General features: G+C 35.1%; 1 protein-coding gene across 2 annotated transcripts in view; it reads right to left on the bottom strand.

The window, feature by feature from the left end:
* The window catches only part of GLRA3 (glycine receptor alpha 3), a 154,839-nt gene that overhangs the window by 103,421 nt on the left and 26,289 nt on the right, over nucleotides 1–25,129 (bottom strand). For both annotated transcript variants that reach the window (XM_062213060.1, XM_062213061.1), the window contains exon 2: nucleotides 7,342–7,469. In XM_062213060.1, coding sequence (XP_062069044.1) covers nucleotides 7,342–7,469 — 128 coding nt within the window. The remainder of the gene's footprint in view (nucleotides 1–7,341; nucleotides 7,470–25,129) is intronic.

Genomic DNA, 25,129 nt, shown 5'->3' with positions numbered 1-25,129 from the left:
TTATATTTAGTAGGACTAAGATATAACAGAGGTTTGAAATATTTTCTTGTCAAATTATCCACTGATTTATGAGAATCAGTTTTAATGTTTTAACTTTTAATGTAAGTTAAAATATTCTGGAAGGTAAGAGAATAGATTAAGCAGTGAAAAGACAATGCTTTAGAACCTAATTAGTTTGTTTCAAATTTATTTTTATATATAATTAATATTTATATTTTATTATTTACTAAAATAATGTTCAAAGAAAGACATTGCCCTATGTGTTACCCATTATCAATTTAAGGTGTTGTAATGAGATTATTTATTCTTACATTATTATAGTATATTCTAAAACATATTAAAGTATTTAATCTCAGAGATGAGACTTTTAAGATATACTTTTTTAGATGACACAAAGGAATATCAGCAAATGTAATTTGATTAAAGAGAAATTTAGCCATATATAAAGAAGCAAAATCAAAGTTATGGTATAAGAAAATATTTTATATTTTTTAATGCATCCTTCACCATGTTGCATAAGATAAATTCTTTTTCAATATAGATATATATTTTAAAAAGAATCAAAATTTTGAAAATATTCTTTCATAAATAAGTTTTATAATAGCACATATGGGTTGGAAAATTATTATTTTTATTTTTTTAAGATTTTTATTTATTTATTTGACAGGTAGAGTTACAGACAGTGAGAGAGAGACAGAAAAGGTCCTCCTTCCGTTGGTTCACTCCCCAAATGGCCACAACGGCAGGAGCTACGCTTATCTACCTACCTATCTATGCCAGGTGCCAGGTGCTTCTTCCTAGTCTCCCATGTGGGTGTAGGGGCCATCCTTCACTGCTTTCCCAATCCACAGAAGAGAGCTGGACTGGAAAAGGAGCAACTGGGACTATAATTCAGCGCCCAAATGGGATGCTGGCACCGCAGGCAGAAGATTAACCTAGTGTACCATGGCACCGGCCCCGAAAATTATTATTTTTAAATGTTGATAATTTGAAAAGTGAAAATATTTTCTCATGGCTTCTCTCAATTTATACTTCACAGAATACTAACAAAACTGAACATCGCTATTTATTTTAATTATCATGTATCTATACTGATATTTTGTTAAAATTTTTTTACTGCTGGCCGGCGCCGCAGCTCACTTGGTTAATCCTCCGCCTGCGGCGCTGGCACCCCAGGTTCTAGTCCCCGTCAGGGCGCCTTATTCTGTCCCGGTTGCTCCTCCTCCAGTCCAGCTCTCTGCTGTGGCCCGGGAAGGCAGTGGAGGATGGCCCAAGTCCTTGGGCCCTGCACCCACATGTGAGAACAGGAGGAAGCACCTGGCTCCTGGCTTCAGATCAGCACAGCGCGCCAGCCATAGCAGTCATTTGGGGGGTGAGGGTGTGAAATAACGGAAAAGGAAGACCTTTCTCTCTGTCTCTCTCTGTCTATCTCTGCCTGTCAAAAATTTTTTTTATTTTTTTTTTTTACTGCTGACACTTGATCTAAGCATTTCCTGTACTTCATATACACAGCTTTAAGAGCAGAATAATACTTCCCAAACTACCTCCCTACTCCCCTCATTTCCACCTTCCCTCCTCATTCTCCTTTTATTTTTGTTTTAATTTGTACAATGACATACTTTGAATTTATTTCATAATCACAAGCTTAGCCCTCTGATAAATAAAGAATTTGGCAATTAGATGTTTATATCTGTGTTTTACAAAATTTCTATGTTCCAGGGAGGTCAAACATATTGGCTCTTCCAATATTATTACATTTTATAAGTAATTGATGAATCAGTTATCTAGATAAATTATTTTCTTTAATGCATTAGGAAATGAGGCCCAAATTACTTGTTATTGTTAATATATGGTCATATATAATATAATCTATATTCCTAATTCTCCTTTTAAATAATATTTAAGTAGTTTTTCACACTTTTATTTTTCAGAAAAAAATTTTAATCTAGTGAAATATTACATTATTGATGTCATGCTTTAAAGCTCTCATACTACTGGATAAAGAAAATGTGTATACATACACAATGAAATACTTGCTCAGCTATACCAAAGAAGGAAATCCTGTCTTTAGCAATGAAATGAATGCAATTGGAGATGATTATACTTAGTGAAATAAATCAGACTAAAAAAGATGAATATCATGTGTTTTCTCTGATTTGTGGTAACTAACAACAGCAATAATAACCCAAACCTGAATGTATAAGAATGAAATTGATATCTTATGATTTGATTATATTTTATAGGCTTTTACTATATTCCTGTAGAACAATGGTTATCTACTTTTTTATTTCTTGAACACTATATTTAGGGTAGTACTGAGCCTGTGATTATAAAGTAAATTAAAATTGAGTTATCATAAAAACTAAGAGAAAAAAGAGAAAGGAAGGAGGAAGTGGGGAAAAATGGAAGTATCCTTATGTTCTTAGAATTGTATCTATGACATATATAGACTCTCTTCTCTTTAACTTAAAAACAAAGAAACAAGCAAAACTCTCAGTATTAATTCTCCTTTACAAACTGTTAAGCAAAACCATACATAATTCCTATTTCAGATGAGTTCATTGGATTAGCTACCTACATTCCTTCAAAAAAATTGTGAGACACTGAATCAATATGCTGTGGGTTATATTTTCAGTCTTGTGAGCTACCACACAGAAATAATGATTGTGGTATCACCAGGAGAACAGATGCTTCACTTCATACTTCTGCTCAGCAAGCTTCTTTCTTGGTGAGGGGAAGTGGGTCACTAGGACCGGACCAGAAGAGCTAATGTACCTTACCTCCTTTTGTCTAATTATCTTCTGTTAGGTGTTAAAAGCTGTCGGTTAGCATCTAATTATCTTTCTATTAGCCATAAGGAAGAAATATCATGAAAATATTTGTTTCAGTATTAGGCAATGAAATGATGGTCAAAAGATTATAATAGTATTTTATGCCAAAAAATGAAACATATTGAATATACTTAATTTGGAGATAGATTTATGAGAGTGTTTCTTGAAGTAAATAACATTTGAATTTTGCAAAATAGGAAAAAGCAAAGGTGTTTACTAATTCATTAAATTATATTTCAAGAGCAGGCATTATGTTCCAACAGGGTAGTTTGCCACTTAGAACACCTGCCATCCATGTTAGAGTACTGGTTCCATTCCAAGTTATTTTGCTTCTGATCAGCATCCTGCTGATGTGCATGAGAAGGCAACAGAAGATAGCTCAAATGCTTAGGTCTCTGGCATCCATATAGGAGACATAGACGCAATTCCAGGCTCTTGGCTTCAGCCTTGCTCACCCCCAGATTTTGTGGGCATTTGGAAATAAACCAGCATATGGAAGCTCTTTCTCTCTCTCTCTCTCTCTCTCTATATATATATATATATATATATATAATATATATATTATAATCTATATAAAATATATTTATATATATTATATACATTATATATAATATATGTTATATATCATATATATGTTATATATATATATAACATATATATATGATACTCTGCATTATAAATCAGTAAACAAACAGATAAACAAAAATAAATTATTTTTATAATTGACATGTTTTGGAGATCAAATGCAATATACATTTCTTTTTTCCTGGCATGCTTGCAAGGAGCTTTATCAGAAGTGGAGTGGCTGGGACATGAACAGGCACCCATGTCTTTTCAAATATTTATTTACAGCTATCTTGGAAAACCATGAAGGAGAAAACACCTTCTCTTCCTTTAAGGATCCTAATGACTAAGAATGTATTATTCTAATGAAAATAAAATATCTACCCACCTCTAAACTGGATTACCAATTCATCTTTAGAAATGTATTTTTTAATTAAAAAAGAGGATCAGTATTTATTTTAAGCAAGACTAAATTCTTGAAGTTATTTTCTGTTTTAATGCATAAATAATAATGATTACTAATATTTTAAAGGCTGAAAATTTCCTTTGTTAAATTATGTAAATAATAAAATAAAACTAAACTGAAAAGTGCAGCCAGTACACTGGGTCCATTATTGTGTGGTTAGTTACTTTCCTGCATTTTTATAACATCAGATGAGGCTATTTATATGCTTTTTAAATACTCACATTCACAGATATTAAAAATAGAATGAAGAAACGTGCCAGGGGATTCCAATACAATCCCATCAAGGTGGCATGTACCAATGCCATCTCACTAGTCCAAGTGATCAATTTCAGTTCACAATTGATCACACTGATAGGTCTAAGAGTCAAAGAGATCACACAAATAAGACTAGTGTCTGCTAATTCTAACTGATAGAATCAAAAAGGGAGAGAACGATCCATCATGGGAAGCAGGATACGAAGCAGACTCATAGAATGGCAGATGTCCTAAATAGCACTCTGGCCTCAGAATCAGCCCTTAAGGCATTTGGATGTGGCTCAAGAGCCCATGAGAGTATTTTAGGCATGGAAAACCAAGACACTCTGTAAAAAAAAAAAAACAACAAAAAAAAAACCTAAATGAAAGATCTCTGTGAGTGAGATCCCAGTGGAAAGAATGCAGCCATCAAAGAAGGAGGTACCATTCTCTGAAGGGAGGAGAGAACTCCCACTTTGACTATGAGCTTGTCTGAATAAGATTGAAGTCAGCAAAATCAAAAGGCTTCCATAGCCTTGGCAACTCATGACTACAGCCTAGGGAGATTACTGACGCCATAAACAAGAGTGTCAAATTGTTAAGTCAACAACAGGAGTCACTATGTACTTACTTCTCATGTGGGATCTGTCCATAATGTGTTGTCCAATGTGAAGTAATGATAATAACTGGTACTGAAACAGTATTTTACACTTTGTGTTTCTGTGTGGGTGCAAACTGATGAAATCTTTACTTAATATATACTAAATCTATCTTCTGTATATAAAGATAATTGAAAATGAATCTTGATGTGAATGGAATGGGAGAGGGAGCGGGAGATTGGAGGGGTGCAAGTAGGAGGGAAATTATGGGGAGGAAAGCCATTGTAATCCATAAACTGTACTTTGGAAATTTATATTTACTAAATTAAAAAAAAGAAGTAAGATGAGGTGAAGGGATAAAAAAGGGCCTTGTAGTGTAAGGGTCAAGTTTTTGACACTGGCTCTGCCACTCATTTGCCATATGAACTTGGACAAGACCCAGCACCTATCTAGGAATGTTTCTGCATCTATAAAATGCAAGTTTGAATAATTTCTGCAATTGCTTATCTCATTGGCATGTTTGATGGTTAAATGAGAAATAAGAAAAGATTTTATAAACCATTCTTACATCTAGACCTTCAGTCTATAATTACTCAATGAAAACTCAAACAGGCTAGGTAATATGCTAGCAGCCAGGGTAGAAATGCAATTAAGACAAATTGTCTCTATGTTAAATAAAAAACTTACTGTCAAGTGAAGAAGAAAAAAAAATAGAATGAATTTTCCATTTTAATTGTAAGTAAAAAGAAAGCCAGGGTTCTGAATCACTGAATACAAAGTTCCCACTATGGATCTACCAGTGACAGATTGTGTTTTTGGAGGTCTACTCATTTCACCACTATTATTTCAAGATCAATTCAAATTTAGTATGCAACTAAATGACGGGGATACTGTTTTTCTTCACTAGAAAAATATCTTCCAAACATTGAATTTCTCATGTTTTTCTGTATATCAACCCCCCTAAGATGTGCTACTTTCTCACAGCTTGAACTCAGTTTTCCTTAAGTGAAGTTAAAAGTATTTATGGTTGAATAGCTGATAAGCAAATCAAGAAATGTAATCCACAGTTAAAATGTTAAACAAATTTTAAAATTAAGACAATTCATAAATTTCTTTTATTTATTTATTTATTTACTTTGGACAGGTAGAGTTAGACAGTGAGAGAGTTACAGAGAGACAGAGAAAGATCTTCTTTCCATTGGTTCACTCCCCTAATGGCCGCTATGGCCGGTGCTGCGCCAATCCAAAGCCAGGTCCAGGTACTTCCAAGCACTTGGGCCATCCTCCACTGCCCTCCCAGGCCACAGCAGAGAGCTGGACTGGAAGAGGAGCAACTGGGACTAGAACCCTGGGGTGCCAGCACCGCAGGCGGAGGATTAGCCAAGTGAGCCACTGCGCTGGCCAACAATTCATAATTTTCTACTCATGAATTATTAAGTTTTACCCCTATCCTTTTCTCCTGCTATCCATTCTTGGTATTTATTACTCATCTCTAATTAGTTCTTACACCACAGCTAAGCAATGCTTTTTTTGTTTTCTCATAAGAACACATTCAGGGGAAAAAAGTAATTGCAGCTAATATTGTTCTTTTTCACCTTTAAGAATGAAAACAACTTATCTGAATCCCATGAGAGATACATATATACTTGTAAATTATTTTCTTTATTTAATAGAATAATAATCAGGTGATAGTAATTAATTTAAGGAATGGAAATCGTTTTCTAATCTTTTGCCATAAAATGAAATTACAGGATCTTTGTAGTTCTCAATAGGTCTCATATATGGTATGGGTGTGTTGCTTATAATAAAGAAAAGGCTAAAAAGTGGTAATCTCAAGATGGTTATTTCACTCTTTCTTTGACTTGTGGAATAATATCTTTTTTTTTTTTTTTTTTGGTAGAGAGACAGAAAGAAAGGTCTTCCTTTTTTGCCATTGGTTCACCCTCCAATGGCCGCCGCGGCCTGCGCACCGATCCAAAGGCAGGAGCCAGGTGCTTATCCTGGTCTCCCATGGGGTGCAGGGCCCAAGGACTTGGGCCATCCTCCACTGCACTCCTGGGCCACAGCAGAGAGCTGGCCTGGACGAGGGGCAACCGGGACAGAATCCGGCGCCTCGACCAGGACTAGGCGCCGCAAGGCAGAGGATTAGCCTATTGAGCCGCAGCACTGGCCAGAATAATATCTTAAACACTATCAACAGCTTTTAATTGTCCCGCTTTTTCCCCAGTATGTAAATTTGAACTGATTTCTCACAATAAAGAGTCTTACTGTGGAGGATTAAAAAGATGAGACAGTTTATTGTCAGTCCCTAAAACTTGCATTCCAGTAAATGACAATAGACAGGAGATTACATAAAAGATAAATCTACATATATGTGTGTGTATATTTACAAAATAAATGGTCACAACAATAAGAATAATAACTATTAGACAGGGAAAGGCAACATTGATCCAACAAAGACGAATTATGATATATATAAGCTAGAGAATGCATTTCTTCCTTTAAGCAATACATGTGACCAGTGACCAAACAGTTTTTGGAAGGTTAGTGGTGGAATATATTTAATTTTGATGGAATACACTTAAAATTTATTTTGCTTAAACATATTTAAACACTTTATATCTAAAGTAGTAAACAGAATAGTTACCTTTAAAATTAGGTCTTATTCTTGCATCATACCCTGATGTCCTCCCCATTAATTTATCCAGAAAGTCAGAAGGTGACATTGGAGCACTTCGAGATCTGGCACTATTTGTTTCCTTTGTGGCAACCAAACTACAAATTGAGAACAAATGATAGGTTTTACAAAAAGGAGGCTTTTTAACAATTGTTCTGTACAAATACAAAGTAGAAATGTTAAGCAAAAACCCTGTTGTCAGCAAAAAGAGAAAATTAAGCACCAGATAGTGAGTATCGTCATTAAAAGGTGGATATTTATGGATTTATAATCAATATCTATTAACTATCACATGTATTCAGTTCAATTGTTAGAGTTGGCATTATTTTGTTTTAAACTTGGAAACAAACACTATTCTAAACTGTTATACTTTCAATTCTATATTTACACAAACTTGATTTTTTATTGCTTTTATGAGAAAAAAAATAACCTTTCAGGTTTTGTGAACTTCTCTCCGCAGTAATAAAACTTATTTATGAAAGATTAAACAGTAATGCTATTTTCTTCAATTAAATTGTTCTTGTGTTCATAACATACCCAATTAAATTCATTCTGTTTTCACTTATGTGTCATTAATCTATGGTGAGTTTTGTTCAAATCTGGAATTTGTGGACCCAGATTGGAAAATTAGCATGTATGTGGTATGTGCATCATGATATTATGCGATTAGAATCTGTATCCAAGAAAGATAAAATGCCCTTGCACTATTCTAAGTTTTATGCAGCTACTCCTCCTGGAAACCTATAGTGTGAACGCTGTGCATCTATCCAGCTCTACATTTGTCCAGGCTCATCAATGGAAGATCTGAGCCTATTTGCTAAGACCAAATGATTCTGTCTGCAGATCTTTGCTCAATATAGGGAAGTTGACTTTCTGAGCATGTATCATCTCTCAAATTGATTGTTCCAGTTGACGTTACTTTCCAGTTATCATCATCATCACATCCTAACAGCTCTACGACTCAACTCTGAGCATTGCCAAGCCGTGAATCACTTTGGTCACTGCCTCATCACAGCATAATAAATTATATTTCTCTTGCCAGAATTGTGGTGATTGGTAAAAATGTACCAAAGAATCATCAACACTAAATCATCCACCACACAGGTATCTGCAGTGATTCACACATGAAAAAATGTTCAAGATCACTAGCAATCAGAGAAATGCAAATCAAAACCACAATGAGGTTCCATCTCACCCCGGTTAGAATGGCTCACATTCAGAAATCTACCAACAATAGATGCTGGAGAGGATGTGGGGAAAAAGGGACACTAACTCACTGTTGGTGGGAATGCAAACTGGTTAAGCCACTATGGAAGTCTGTCTGGAGATTCCTCAGAAACCTGAACATAACCCTACCATACAACCCAGCCATCCCACTCCTTGGAATTTACCCAAAGGAAATTAATTTGGCAAATAAAAAAGCCATCTGCACATTAATGTTTATTGCAGCTCAATTCACAATAGCTAAGACCTGGAACCAACCCAAATGCCCATCAACAGTAGACTGGATAAAGAAATTATGGGACATGTACTCCATAGAATACTATACAGCAGTAAGAAACAACGAAACCCAGTCATTTGCAACAAGATGGAGCAATCTGGAAAACATCATGCTGAGTGAATTAAGCCAGTCCCAAAGAGACAAATATCATTTGTTTTCCCTGATCGGTGACAACTGAGCGCCAAAGGGGAAACCTGTTAAGTGAAATGGACACTATAAGCAACAATGAACTGATCAGCTCCTGTCCTGACTTTAGATGTACAATGTAATACTTTATCCTTTTTAGTATTTGTTGTTGTTGTTGTTGTTGTTCTAGTACTATTGGTTGAACTCAGTAATTAACACACAATTATTCTTAGGTGTTTAAATTTTAACTGAAAAGTGATCCCTGTTAAATCTAAGAGTGGAAAAAGAGAGGGAGGAGATGAAGAGCTATGGGTTATTTAACTATGTGCTTATTTTCAAAGACTTGAATAATCACCTTGTAACAATGATCAGATTTGGTCTATGTTATGTCATGATTTTAAGGAATCTTATTTCAACCAGATATTTTGGATTTTGATATTGGTCTATTATGCTATGTTATATGTGCGTACATATTGTATGTCCACATGGGGAAATTTTATTAAGAGTTTTATTTTAAATGGCTTTTAGATAAGATTGTCCATAAATTTAAGCTGCTAAAATCAATCAAAGATACATTTTAATTTGTATGACCTGAATCTGTGTATCATATGTTTTAAACTTGTTGGTAGAAAGAAACTAAAAACATTTTATATGGTTGTGCATAGGTACAATTTAAAAATCCAGTCTCAGTGATATGTTAGAATGATATAATGATATTTCCCAAAACACAATATGACAAATAATGTTAGCTATTTTGTATTCTAGTGGTTCTGTCTAGATGTAGATACTGTAAGTCACTTATCTACCCAGTGAATCTCATTCTGTTTCCTGTTTTCCTGAAAACATAAACCTTTTATTTGCTTCCATATGATATTATGACCCTTTACCTTTGGATAGCACTGCTCAACCAAATTCCAGTTGTTGTGATCACTTAAAAGCTTTTTTTCAAATGTAAATAAATCATAGTAATAAAAAAGAAAAAAAAACTTACTGCCTTTTCCATAACTCTAGAACTTTCCCTCTGCCATCTGGTTTCAGGTGACATCTTCCTGTCCTGTTAAGCAGCATTAGCTGATAATGCTTTCTTTGAGATTTCATAGCTACATAATGCTGCCTCTAAACCATCCCCTATATTTTTTTGCATAATCCCTCCTTTTAATTATCAGAAAATAAATGTCTGCATTCTTCTGTCTACACATACAGAAATCTTCCTGGCTTTGAATCAATAACATTCTCAACTCCACCCCATAAACAACAGATGTCTGTGTATACTAATCAAAAATCCATCACCGTTTGTGCTGGGTGAGGGAGATGTCTCTTGATTATCCAGGTCAGCCCCACCAGTGCTATAGTGAACAAACTGTATTGTTATAAAGACAGGTAGAGGTATATTTGATAGTAGACCAAAGAGGGAGGTCAATGCCACAACAAAAGCAGAACTTGGAGTGAGGTGTCACAGCCAATGCCAGTAATCATCAAAAATCTGGAAGAGGCAAAGAAGAGATTCACATCTAGAGCTCTGGAGAGAGCAAGGACCAACTTACACTTGTTTGATGAATGGATTTCAGGCTTCCAGTCTCCAGAACTGTGAGAATAAATACCTATGTTTGTGATAATTTGTTATAGAATCTATGAGCAAACTAGTAACAGCCTCCTAGTGAACTTTCATTTTAGTGCATTCTACTTTTCATTGCCATGATTAATCTTTGGTTCATTTTTATAATTCCTCTTTGTTGATATTTTTTCCTTGTTGAAATGTTGTCACAATTTCTTTTTCATCATTTGGACATAGTTTCTTTTAATTCCTTGTGTGTATTTCAAATGCCTGATTTAAAATCTTTGTCTTATAATTTTAACGTCTTTGCTTCCTCACGTAAGTTTCTATTGGATGCTGTTTTTCTATGTGTGGGAAATATTTTTTGGTTTCTTTGAAAGTCTCATAAATTTTTATTGTATTTTAAATAATACAATGTGCCAGCTCTGAAAATTAATGTTCCTCCCCCCCCCCCATTTTCTTGTTCCTGCTTTTTGATAGACTCTTATGAATTAACATTGTAAAGTCCACATTCATTATTATGTGAGACAATAGGACTATTGACTTGGTTAGCTTAGAAAGGAGCTAATAAATTTCCAGGACCAGCAGGCTTCCTAGTATTGCTGGGTGCTCTGTGTTCATGAGCGTTTGCCTTCAAAATGGAGTCAGGCAGGTGACAACTGTCATTTACCCTTTAGTTCCAGTTGAAGAGTACCTAAAGGCCAGCAAGAATTGAGGGGTCCATGTGTTCATAAATATTTCCTGAACATGAACACAATACTGAATGTATTAGCTTGCTAGAGCCACCATAGCTATATATCACTGACTGGATGGTTTAAACTAATGAGAAATTAATTTTCTCATGTTTCTGGAGGCTAGAATTCCAAGATCAAGATAAAATTGTCAGTAGAGTCAGTTTCTTCTTGTGGCTTCATTTCTTTGCTTATAGCTGACCATATTCTGTTTGTTTATTCAGGTCATCTTTTCTCTGTATCTGTTTTAAAGCTCCTTCTAAAGACCCTAGATATTTGATGTCCACCCATATGACTTTGTTTTATCCCAATTACATCCTAAATGACCATATTGCATAAAAAGTAGTGGAGATTAGGACTTCAACATAAGATTTTTAGAGGACACAATTCATCCTATAATACTGGGCATGATCACATCCCTGTCCATAGGTGTGCCCTTCCAGGTTTACAGGAATATGTGCAACTTTTCAAATGCCCCACAGCTGTTTGATTCCCTTTATATATGCCTTTCCACTTAAGACTTCTGGTTAGTCTATTGTTTTCCTTCACTTGTCTCCCACTGCCTCAAGTACCTGTAAAGTAAAAGAAAAAAAAAACTGTCTCTAAATGTTTTTTGATATATTTATTAAGGAAAAATGTTCTGCAGTGGGTGATTTCCATGTTAAGGCAAATAAAGAGTCTCACTAGTGAGGTCATCTGTAGAACCTCTACACAGTTCAAAAATAATAACAGATCTGAGACGGTACAGGCATTCTCATTCAATTCTGCACCATTTGTTGTCTGCCACACTTCTGGTTTTTTTATGGTTTTAGGCTACTGGCTTACAATATAAACAGGGGGCTGGGGAAAGTGGATATACCAATTACAGTGCATGGGATCCTACAGAATCCTACTGATCTTACCAAAAGTCGAGTATTTCTCTTGATTGAGCTATTCTATGGGTTACTGCAAGGGTTTGATTAATTGCTAGAGTTCTGAAAACCTGAAAATTTTCTCAATGTGTGCAGTTTTTTTCAACTACTTTTAAGGAACAGAGAATTTATGGAGGCCCTTATTTCATTATCTTATTTTTTCCTGGAACCTTCCCCCACCAAATGTCTTCCTGAACTTCCTTTCACAGTTGTTTCATTATATTTATGCTTCACAGAACCTTCACCTTCACAACTCTACCCTGGACCTCCTCCTCGCATCACTGGATATTTTTATTTACTCACATGTTATCAATTATGTCTCATAATATGATTCTGTAGGCCATTTGGAAAGGTGTCCTATTTCATAAACAGTGTCAAGATTTGCTTTTAAAGAAAGAGGGGTTGGACACTGAGGTGCAGTAGGGTAAGCTATTGCTTGTGATGTCCATATGCCATATTGGAGTGCCTGGTTTGAGTCCTGGCTACTTGGTGCTTCTGAAGACCCAGTTTTCCACTAATGCAGCTGGAAGGCTGTGGATGATGGCACCTATGTGGGAAACCTAGATGGAATTCCTGGCTCCTGGTTTCAGACTGGCCTATCCCTGGCTTTTGTGAGTTTTGGGGTGTTGGTCAAAGGGTAGATAATCTCTCTCGCTCGCTCGCTCTCGCTCTTGCTCTCACTCTTGCTCTTGCTCTCTAACCATCCCACTCTGCCCCTCTAATAAATAAAGAAATAAGAAGTTTTCACAAAAATAGAAAATGAAGAAAAGATATAGTTTGCCTTTTGGGTTTCCCCATAATGAATATTCAAACACTGTAATTGCTGAATATCAGTAAATATCCTATGTTTGTTATTCTTGCAACAATGATAAAACATTGTTCACATCTATGTATGTATGTATTTATATCTTTGTTTGTATCTCTATTGGTAGAGGGGAGGGAGACACAGGAAAAAGAACCTATCTTATCAACATTGCTACGTTGCTAATAGAGCTCTTGAAATTTGACTAATTTTTTTTTTCAGATACATCAGGTAGTATATAATACAGTAGAGAGAATGATTAAGAAGCAAGTGGAATTTTAATTTTCATTTTCCACTACAATTTTGACAAATTAAAAATAATTCTCTTTCTTTAGGTAGATAAACGACAACTTTTTTGGAAGTTTTAAGTTTTGTGTTTTTTTTTCAGCAAGCTTTTATTTAAGGTATACAAACTTCATGCATTTCATAAACATAACTTTAGAAACATAGTGATTCTTCTCACCATACCATCCCACCTGCACTCCCACCTTTCTTCTTCCTCCCTCTCTTATTCCCATTCTTATCTTTTGCATTAATAGTGTTTATCTTCCCGATAACTTGCATCTTTTTCTATTACATCTTATTGCCCCAATTCTAAAAGAACTTTTTCTAATACTACAATTTAATAACAATCTTAAAATAGAATAAAATTAAAAATCATATGTTTTCATTTCACACTAGGCAATGATATATCCACTGCAATGGGTTATAAGAGTTTGAAATTTGAATCAATATGAGGAGTAAAGCATTGAAAATTTTCTCATTTTGACTATGGATTGTCATCTGTATATACTTTTCTATAGTTATTACTTGAAATTGAGGAAGTCATGGGTATAGTCATGTTAATGGCATATGACACTTGTATTTTCTGTGGTATGTGATTGTTTTGCTTCCCAACCTTTGGAATTCTGAACATCTGCTAAAAATAATAAGGCTAATCATTCAAAATATGAAAAGTTTTGGTGTGATTAATGTGATATGCTTCTATCGATGGCTATTTCTGTACTTGATTTTTTGGCATCATAAAGAAACAGAGTAGCATTTGAATGTTTTATTCCACAGGCAGTATTCTGTGTATGCAAAATAGACGAATAGAAGCAAGATCACCAATCCCTCTGCACATAATTAGTGAGTCTCTGCCACAAAGCATACACACATAAAAACAAACACACATAGAAACATATGCATTCATTTGTATGGTCCAAAATTCCTGATTAAATCTTTCAAACCCTATCACAAAGCACCATCATCAATTCTCAACTTCTAAACTATCCTTTTGCTTAATAAATGAAAGCAAGGTATTTATTGTTTAAATATGACAAACATATTCTTGATCACTTCTAAGGTTGATAACTTACTGTTATTGATATTCAATAATATTTAATTGCTTTTCAAACACTATAATACAGTAAATGGGTTAATGTGATAATTGTGATTTCTTGAAATTTGATCTGATATCAGTCTTGTCAAAATTCCATTTGAAATATGCTCTTATCTACAAAATTATATGCCTTCAAATATATTGTGCAAAGAACCATGACACTGATTCCAGGACAGGAAAATATAAAACAGCCACTTTATAAAGAATTAAGAGCTGTATGAGTAGAAGGTCATTTACCTATTTAAAATTTATTTTTAAAGTCTTTTAAGGAATCTGTATCATGCCTAGAATAGTTTCAAGGAAAAAGAAATTATAAATACATAAATTAAAAATGACATATCTATATCTATCCACCCACTATGCCACAGCGCTGACCCTGAGTTCTTATATTCTTTAATAGGTCTTAAGAAACTTCTCAAAAGAGTAGAGTATTGAACAAATGAATTCGGATCTTTGAGGCATTCACAGTTCCATATATTGTTACTATGGTCTGCTTGGGAAGTGAGCAGAGCTGGAAAATGGAATTGCAATGAACAGAATTGTTGGTTGGCTTACTTGGTCTTTCCTCCTACACTGTGAGCAAAGTTTTCATGTGTTGCAATAATAATTCAAAACCAAAACTATGGAAATTTGCATGTAAAATATGAGAAATTTCTGAGCAAAGATATTCTGATTTTCTTCTCCAGTTGTCACAGTCTGAATGTTTGTGTTCTTCCTTCCCCAAATTCATATGTTGAAATTTTAACTTCAAAGATAATGATGTTAGGAGGTGAGATCCTTGGATAGTGATTAGATTGTGATGAAGATCTTATGAAGGGAATTAATGACTTTATAAAAGGGATTCCTTCTATAATCTGCCTTTCCTCTCCCACCATGTAGAAACAGCCAATGAGCCAGGAATTGGACACTTCTCTGAGGCCTACTTTGCCTGTGCCTTAATTGTGGACTTTCCAGCCTCCAGAACTCTGAGGAATGAAATTCTGTTGTTTAGAAGCCACCCACTCTCTGGTTGCTGAACGGACCAAGATACTAGTTACATTTCTTTCAGTAGCATAGAGTGAGCCATTAATTCCTTATGGGTAACTGAGTTTATTTGGAAAGACTCACAATTTTGGCTCCAAAGAAATTATTTTCAGCCAAATTGCTTCAGATCATTAGCGAATAAGCAATGTTGCATAGACTTTCCTTGCTTGGAAAATCAGTGGAGACTTGGCATATATGAAGACTTCCTGTCAAATACATCTCTTGCTCTTGTAAATTCTTTTAAAATATTTCTTTCTGTTATAGTAATATCTGAGCCTTGCACCATGTAGATATTAGAATATTGTCCCTGGAGAACTGTAGTCACTTAACAGAGCTCAGTAATAAATACATTGTCTAAGGTGCTGTGCAACCAATCTGTTAACTCACTACAATCTAAAGTGCCAACATCATCATCTGTACATATAACAAGTAAACACACACTTGTTAAAATTCAGGCTAGGAAGAGACAATGTAATAAATTAAAAAGTAACTTGGAATAATTTTGGAAAATAAATTTTCTCATCATTTTTGATCTAAATTTCTTAGTTTCATCAAAGTTGACATATTTACAGCAAATTACCAACATTGTCAATAAATTATCCATAATCAGTGTTTTTGAAAGAAGCAACTTTGACTTCTTAGAACAGATTTTATTTATGAATCTCCAGGTTAATTATCTTGCTTCCTACACTTGACTCTTCTGTGCTGTTGGACATATTGCATTTTTTCTTGAAACTGTGTGGGCTCTTACACATTCCCATTAATGCATTACTTTCACTTAAGTGTTTTATATATTCTGATTTATACAAAGACATGGTACATGAAAGTTTAGATGTTTTAATTTCTTGAATATTGGCAGAGAACTATTCACTTAAGATTTGAAACTGAATATCAGATTTAATAAAAAATTATTCAGTATGATAAGGGGTGGTATATATTCATTTTGGGAGGAAAGAAACAAATATTGAATACAATGCTTTAAAATGACAACATAATTTCAATAATTGTTTAAAACTATTTATTTTGAAAAGCAGAGAGATCGACACAATGACAGAAATTTCCATATACTAATTCACCTCCCAAATGCTTGCAGCAGCTTGGACTGGGCCAGGCTGAAGCCAGGAGCTCTCTACTGAATCCAGGTCTCCCATGTTGAGCCACCATCTTCTGCTTTGCAGAGTTCTGGATCAGAAGCAGAGCTTGGACATGAACCCAGGCACTTCCATATGAGATGAGGTTATCCCAAGGGATATCTTATCCATGATGTCAAATGCCTGCCATATCAATAAGTGTACCTTAAAACTATAAGAGCCTTCTCAGCTAAAGGTAGCTTAAAACTATAAGAGAAAATATGGGGGCCGGCATTAGTGGCATAGGGGGTGAGACTGTAGCCTGCAGTGCCAGCATCCCACATGGGCACCAGTTCGAGCCCCAGATGCTCCATTTCCAATGCAGCTCTCTGCTATGGCCTGGAAAAGCAATAGAAGATGGCTCAAGTCTTTGGGCCCCTGTGCTCACTTGGGAGACCTGGAAGAAGCTCCTGACTCCTGGCTTCAAATCAGCGCAGCTCTGGCCATTGTGGTCAATCGGGGAATGAACTAGCAGATGGAAGATCTCTCTCTCTCTCTCTCTCTGCCTCCCCTTCTTTCTCTGTGTAATTCTGACTTTCAAACAAATAAATAAATCTTAAAAAATAGAGAAAATATGAAAGTTGCAGCTGGGGGACATAATGTAAGTTTGAGATAGGTATTGACTCATGACCAAGGGCCTCCTTGCCTCATTTTGTTTGAGCTGCTTAGCACAGAAAGAAAGGTGATCCATGAGGAGCCAATCAGTGTCTAGACCCTTGAAGCAGTTTGGGCGTGTTGGAGTATGTGAATTAGTCCTAGAACATTTAAAAAGTGAAAAGAGCCCCAAAGGAAAATATGCACAGACTATATATAATAATCAAAAGAAAATGTCTGTTCCTATCAGTTTGTTGGACATACATTTAAAGCAAGGTTACACAAAACACATGGAATAAAACTGATACATTCAGGTTTTAAATTTTAGCTCCCATATACAAAGGAGAACGTCAAGTCCTCCAGTTCTGACCCTTCTGCTGCAATCATAATAGAATTACATTTTTGTGTGGCTGTAAATTATTTCATTGTGTGTATATATCCCATTTTATTCACTGATTTAATGATGCATACCTTGGCTGGCTATATATTTTGGCTATTGTGAACAATGCTGCTATAAACATGATGGAATAGGTCTCTCTTTGATACAGTGAATTCATATCTTGGGTATATATCCAGTAGCAGGATTGCTGGATCTTATGGCAAGTCTGTTTCTAGTTTTTTAAGAAATCTCCACACTGCTACACTAAAGTACATTCCTACAAGAGTGCATAAGACTTCTTTTTTCTCCACATCCTCACCAGATTTATTCCTCTCAGTCTTTCGGAAAACAGCCATTCTATCAGGGGTGAGGTGCTATCACTGTGGTTTTAATTTGTATTTCCCTGATGGCTAATGATGTTGAACATTTTTTTCCACATACTTGTTGGCCATAAAACCAAATTTAGACTCCGAAAATTAAAAATAAAAGAAAAAAAATAAAATTCTTTGTGAAAAAATATGGTTATGATTATTTGTGACTTTCTGAGCTTTGATAACATAAGCAATTAGTATTTCTAGCCCTCAATTGAAAAACAAGACACAGAATTGAAGAGATGAGCGTTCTATCATTTTCTTCATGCTTCAGTGTAGGGAAAACTAGAGAGAAACTGGGCTATTTAGCAATAAATGACATTTTTGAGTATTTCAAACTGAAACATTATGCCTTGGAAAAAGAATCATTTCGGTGAAGACACTAGCAGTGAAGCAGTTCCCAAGTTGACTCTTTGACATTAATTATTAACGAAGAGGCCAAAGTAGCAGCACACAAATACGACAATTCTAGAACACCTCTGGAGACTCAAAAATAACAAAATGGATGCACTTGGGATGCTGATTCTTGCCACTGTGGGCAATATGCCAATGAAATATGATTACTATTTTAAAGTGATCTCATTTCTACCTGTGATGTAATGAGGTCAGGAGAATTTTATTTTACCTAACAATAAGAATGATAGCTGTTTCTAGATCTCTTAGGTAGAGGATTATTATACATGCTAACATTTAATTCTCATAACAACCATATTAGTTAGCTATTATTTCTGGCTTACAAATGAGGAAACTAAAATATGCAGAGAAGTTTTTAAATTTTCTAGACCACTAAAATATCAAAAAAATTAGAGATCTATATAAAATAAAACCTTCCAATGAAAAATGATTAGGGGGGAAAAAAACTAGAAAACTCGGCCGGCACCGTGGCTTAACAGGCTAATCCTGTGCCTTGCGGCGCTGGCACACCGGGTTCTAGTCCCAGTCGGGGCGCTGGATTCTATCCCGGTTGCCCCTCTTCCAGGCCAGCTCTCTGCTATGGCCTGGGAAGGCAGTGGAGGATGGCCCAAGTCCTTGGGCCCTGCACCTGCATGGGAGACCAGGAGAAGCACCTGGCTCCTGGCTTCAGATCAGCACAATGTGCCGGCCGCAGCGGCCATTGGAGGGTGAACCAATGGCAAAAGGAAGACCTTTCTCTCTGTCTCTCTCTCTCATTATCCACTCTGCCTGTCAAAAAAAAAAAAAAAATTAAAAAAAAAACTAGAAAACTCGTGCATTAAAGAGTTAAAAAAAGAAAAAAACAAAAACAAGCAAAAAGGAACAAGTAAACAACAGAACAAAACAAACCAGAAAAATGACAGCCAAGACATAAGAACAAAGGAACTCACAGAAGTGAACCCAGTATTTGGAGCTGCGTTTTCTTCAGGGACGGTAGTAAAGTTTATGAGTAGTAGCTGAAAAGGTGACAACTTGAGCATGAGTTTTGAAAAATTTGAGCATTTATGGAGACAAAAAATTGCATTCTAGGAGTCACCAAATAGTGAATTCATATGAATTCAATATCTGAAAGAATTACAACTTTTGAGCTAGAATGTACTTTTTTAGAATGGTAAGCATCGCTTGGAATAATCTGTTTCTAAACTTCAAATAAAATCATCTCAGATTGCTAGCAACATATACCTCCAGATTAAAAAAAATCTGGATGAATAAAAAAATATGACTCCAAGCCTCAAGTTATAACTAATTTTTAAATACTAATCTGGAAGGTAACAAAATTAAGTTGTACAGAAAAATATTGAAAGAATTATAAGATTCTGAGTGAAGACTAATGTTAATAGAAAAAATTAAACTAGATTCAGATGATGAATTTGTCACATGGACTTTAAATGACCATGCTTTATGTGAGATTTAAGATTTAAGAGATGAAAATATAAGCCTGAGGATCTCACCAAGGAAAACTACTTATAATCAATAATCATTTAGAAATTAAATAAAATAGTATTAATTAGAACAAAAATATACAAAAAGGGATAACACAATTATTCTTAGGTGTTTAAATTTAACTGATAAGTGATCCCTGTTAAATATAAGAGTGGGGATATGAGAGGGAGCAGATGTACAGTTTGGCACATGCTCAATCGGACTTGCCCCAAACGGTAGTTAGAAACAAGCAAGGGAATTCCAATTAAATCCCATCAAGGTGGCATGTACCAATGCTATCTCACTGGTCCAAATGATCAGTTTCAGTTCATAATTGATCATAATGATAGGATGAAGAGTCAAAGGGATCACATAACCAAGGCTAGTGTCTGCTGATACTAACTGATAGAATTAAAAAGGAGAGAACAATCCAACAAGGGAAGCAGGATACACAGCAGACTCATAGAATGGCAGATGTCCTAAACAGCACTCTGGCCTCAGAATCAGCCCTTAAGGGATTCAGATCTGGCTAAAAAGCCCATGAGAGTATTTCAGGCATGGAAAGTCAAGGCACTCTGGCAAAAAAAAAACAAAACAAAAAACAACAACAACAACAACAACAACAACAACACCTAAATGAAAGATCTCTGTGAGTGAGATCTCAGCCAAAAGAACAGGCCATCAAAGAAGGAGGTATCTTTCTCTGAAGGGAGGAGAGAACTTCCACTTTGACTATAACCTTGTCTAAATAAGATCAGAGCTGGCGAACTCAAAAGGCTTCCATAGTCTTGGTAACTCATGACAAGAACCTAGGGTGATTACTGACACCATAAACAAGAGTGTCAATTGTTAAATCAACAACAAGAGTCCCTGTGCACTTACTCCCCATGTAGGATCTCCGACCTTAATGTCTTGTACTATGTGAATTAATGGTATAACTAGTACTCAAGCAGTAATTTACACTTTATGTTTCTATGTGGGTGCAATCTGTTGAAATCTTTACTTAATATATACTAAACTGATCTTCTGTATATAAAGAGAATTGAATATGAATCTTGATGTGAATGGAATGGGAGAGGTAGTAGGAGATGGGAGGGTTGTGGGTGGGAGGGAAGTTATGGGGGGGAAGCCATTGTAATCCATAAACTGTACTTTGGAAATTTATATTTGTTAAATAAAAGTAAAAAAATACATAAAATAAAAATAAAAAACTAAAAACTTAGCTATATTAACAGCAGATTAGTTATACTAAAGAGAATTAGCCATTGGAAACAAATAAGAAAAACTGTAGAAGACAACATTGAAAATCAATAAAATGAAAAACAGAGTGAATAATAAAAAACTTACAGTGCAAAGGTATAATATCTATGAAACTGAAAATCACAATATGAAGGTAGAATGAGACAAAAATAAGAGTTCATTGCTAGTGACACTTCAAACCTAAGGACATCTAGTTGCAGAATCAACAAGTACTATAAATTCCAAGCAGTATGGAAAAAAGTCTCAATGTTTCATAGTAAATCTGTCAAGAAATAAACATAAGGAGGAGAATTATAAAGGCAATTGGCATCGAAGTAATTTCACAGATTTTCATATAGAATTCAAATTACAGAAGATTAGTTTTTAAATAACTTTGTTCTTTTAAAAATATTTAACTTTATTTTATTTGAAATTTATATATGCCCTCAACAACCAGGGAAGGAGCAGGCCAAGGTAAGGAGCTTAGATCTCAATGCCAGTCTCCCACATGAGTGGAAGAGATTCAAGTAGTTGAGCCATCATTTACTGCCTTCAAGTATACACATTAGCAGGAAGGTAGAACAGAAGGGGATAAGTTGGGACTTCCACCAGGCACTCTGATATGGGATGTGGGCATCTTAAGTAGTTACTTAATTGCTGAGCCAAATGCCTGCCACAAAGGACTATTTCCTGATAATTAAAGAACTCATATGATTAATAGATGCGACTCAATGAGCTTCACAGGCTAATAATTTAGAAAGTTGAGATTTTGGTTATTTATGCAATGGATATTCTAATAAACTGTCTACTTGTTTCAATTTTTCCAAGTGAGTTCTTAATGCTTTCTTTGAATTATACATATCCTGATTCCATTTATTCTCCCAATTCTCTGGGTCACAATTTCACACTCACCTTTCTTCTCAATTCTCCAAAATCTTATTCCTCATTGCCATTCTTTGAGAGAAGTGAAGAAGTCAAAGAGGTTTTAATTTCCCAATGTCACATTTGCCCTTGCATCAGCATTAGAAGCTGAGTAATCTTATCTTCAACACATTGTTAGTAATGACTCTCTTAGTTACTAGCATTGACCACACTTCCCAAATGTGTGCTAGAACCCATTTGCTCTTACTTAGTCAAGGACACCATCTAGGTCTGTCTTTTCCATCAAAAAGAGGATCATTCCTATCAGTGTAGAAACAACAGTGATATTCTCTGATCAAAACAGAACAAAATTTCTTGGAACCCCAGTTGTAGCCATGTGTCTATTTCTCTATCTTTTAAAAGAAAATATTTATTTATTTATTTACTTATTTATTTGAATGGTTTGGTAGGGGAGAAATTGAGAGAGAGACAAGGAGATCTTGCATCTTGGTTTACTCTGTAAGTGGCTGCAATAGCCAAGGCTAGGCCAGGCCTAAGCAGAGGCCCAAACACTTGGACCATCATCTATTGCCTTCCCAATCACTTTAGCAGGAAAATAGATAAAAAGCAGAGTAGTCAGGACTTGAACTGTCACTCTTAAATGGCATTTTGACATTCCAAGTGGTGATTTAACCCACTGCATCACAACACTGACCCTTTTCCATATGTCTTAAATGCAATGCTCTGTGGAATAATTACCAATACTCACTATCTCTAGTTTATTTTCTTATATCTACCCTTGAACTGACACTAGCCTTCTTTACCATTCCATTAACACAGTTCTTTTATCAATGCCTTAGTATCCTCAACACTGTCACATCTAATAGTTAATTCATATTACTCATCTAATATGAAGAGAATTAAAAGCTGTTGATCTCTCTCACCTTTTATTGTAACACTTAAGTAATTTAGCCACTTGTAACCATTTTTTCCTCACTTTTTATTTTACTGTATATTTACTTTGGAGTCTTCATGGCTAGTTCTTCTTTCTCACCTTGCCCTTTAAACTGTGAGATATATTTTTCTTAATTATTGACCTTATTTTTCTTCTTATCTAGTGTCATGACTTCAAATATAGTTAGGTATATGGAGCATTTTAATTTTAGACCTCCAGTCATAAATGCTTCCCTCACATAAATGCTCCAACTATCTACTTGATATCTCCACTTGAATATCTGAGACTTAACATGCCTAAGTCAATCACCTGACATTTCCCCCAAAACCTACCATTTCTCCATTCTTTTCAAAGTTATTAATTCCGATTTCCCAATTCTTAAGTTGAAAATCTTTGATAACTGTTGACTACTCTTTTTATTTTAATGCAATAGCCATCCTGTTGACTTGGTATCGGATTGCATCCATGAATCAACCATTAACATTCTCCTTGCTAGGCTGACTCAAACTTTCACTAACTTTGCCCTTGTCTGTAGTGCTCATTTGCCCTTTGCTCATTTAGCTCACTCTCACTTATTCTTATTATCTAGCTTTAAGCATCATTACCTCAGGAAGCCTTAACTATTATCTCTGATTCTGCAAAATCATACTAAAATATTCCTCAGTTGTGTCTCTCATTGATAGCACTTGATAGAACCGCAGTTAGTATTTTTGTGGTATCAAACAATGTATGCCTCCTACTTTGTAGTTTTTCTTATGTAAGGGATATAATACTATTTGTCTCATTTGCTTTAATATCTTAGAAGCATGCTTGGGTATTCATAGAAACTGGCTATATAATATTTTTCAAGTGAATTAACAAAATATAATGAAGGAGAGGTCAAGCTTCAGAATATGGTCTCTAAGCCAATGAGTAGTAATATTTTGATTGTATGTATAACAGCAGAAAATGTGAAACCCTCTTCTCATTCCACCCCTCTGTTTAAGTTAGGAAAAAATGACAATGAATTATCAGAAGATATTATGGAACAAATAGAAATTGGGAAAATTAGGATAGAGAAATCCAAAAGAGGAATCTAAATCATTAAAGTTATATGTAAGAAAATAATCATTTAATGGTAGGACTGGAGAGTGAAAATTTGAATGCCATGGTTCCTCCTTTAATCAGGCTTGATATTTCAATGCTGATATCAGTTAGTTTTTACTATTGGTATCCAAAGGTCTTCAAGGGAAATAGTTTACTTCTTTAAGTTTCGACATCAGCTTATTGTAACTGAGAGAACTAAAAGGCCATAACACAGCTAATTAGCTCAGTAATTTGTAGCTTCTTAATGACTTATTTATTTTAAAGAAAACTAATTAGCAGTTCCACAATATATTGAAATTACACTGAATAGTCCCTATTATGTGTCTAGAGTACAAGATGATTAAATGCTGTGACCAGGGAGTGCAGTGGAGGATGGCCCAAGTGCTTGGGCCCTGCACCCCAGGGGAGACCAGGAGAAGCACCTGGCTCCTGCCATCAGATCAGCGTGGTGCGCCAGCCACAGCGTGTCAGCTGCGGCGGCCATTGGAGGGTGAACCAACGGCAAAAGAAGACCTTTCTCTCTGTCTCTCTCACTGTCCACTCTGCCTGAAAAAAAAAATCATGATACAATGATAGAGATTCCAGATGAACATCCAGGAGACTTGTGTTTTGCTCCTTTTAATGTTATTAACTAGTTATTTGGCCTTGAGAAAGCCAGGTATTCTTTTACTGGCATAAAAACATAGACTTCCAAGCAGCATACATTTTTGACAGATACATTTAGTAAAACAAATGACACAATATACACATTTGTTTAGAAAAAGGCCAAACTGTTATGCCAAGGTTTGTCTTTCGATAGCATGACTTTTTGGGTCAGGGACATGTCTTATTTGAAATAAAGAAAAATGTACTAGGACCTATTTGTGTAAAAGGGATTGTTGTAGTAGCATCCCATGATAACCAAATATATACAATACAGATAAGCCACAGGAAGAAGTGAGTACCACAAAAGAAAAAATCTAATTGATTTATCCTAGTTCATGAATTCAACTTCTGTTTGGATCTGCATTAGCAGACGAGGATCAAAGTCATGCTTTAACTGTGTAGTAATATTAACCTTAGCTGAAATACCTGTCTACTACTCTTCACTAAATAAGTTTTCACTTGTGACATTCAATCTTTCATAACTTAACTATTGAATGATTATTTAAAGCAATTTGGGGTTTATATCATATTCTGTTCAACACTTTGATTTTGATATACACTCAAGATAAAAGAGCCAACTAGTTTTTGTAAAA

The sequence above is a fragment of the Lepus europaeus genome, chromosome 16, assembly GCF_033115175.1.
Source record: "Lepus europaeus isolate LE1 chromosome 16, mLepTim1.pri, whole genome shotgun sequence".
Classification (NCBI taxonomy): domain Eukaryota; kingdom Metazoa; phylum Chordata; class Mammalia; order Lagomorpha; family Leporidae; genus Lepus; species Lepus europaeus.
This window is presented reverse-complemented; position numbering and strand designations above follow the sequence as displayed.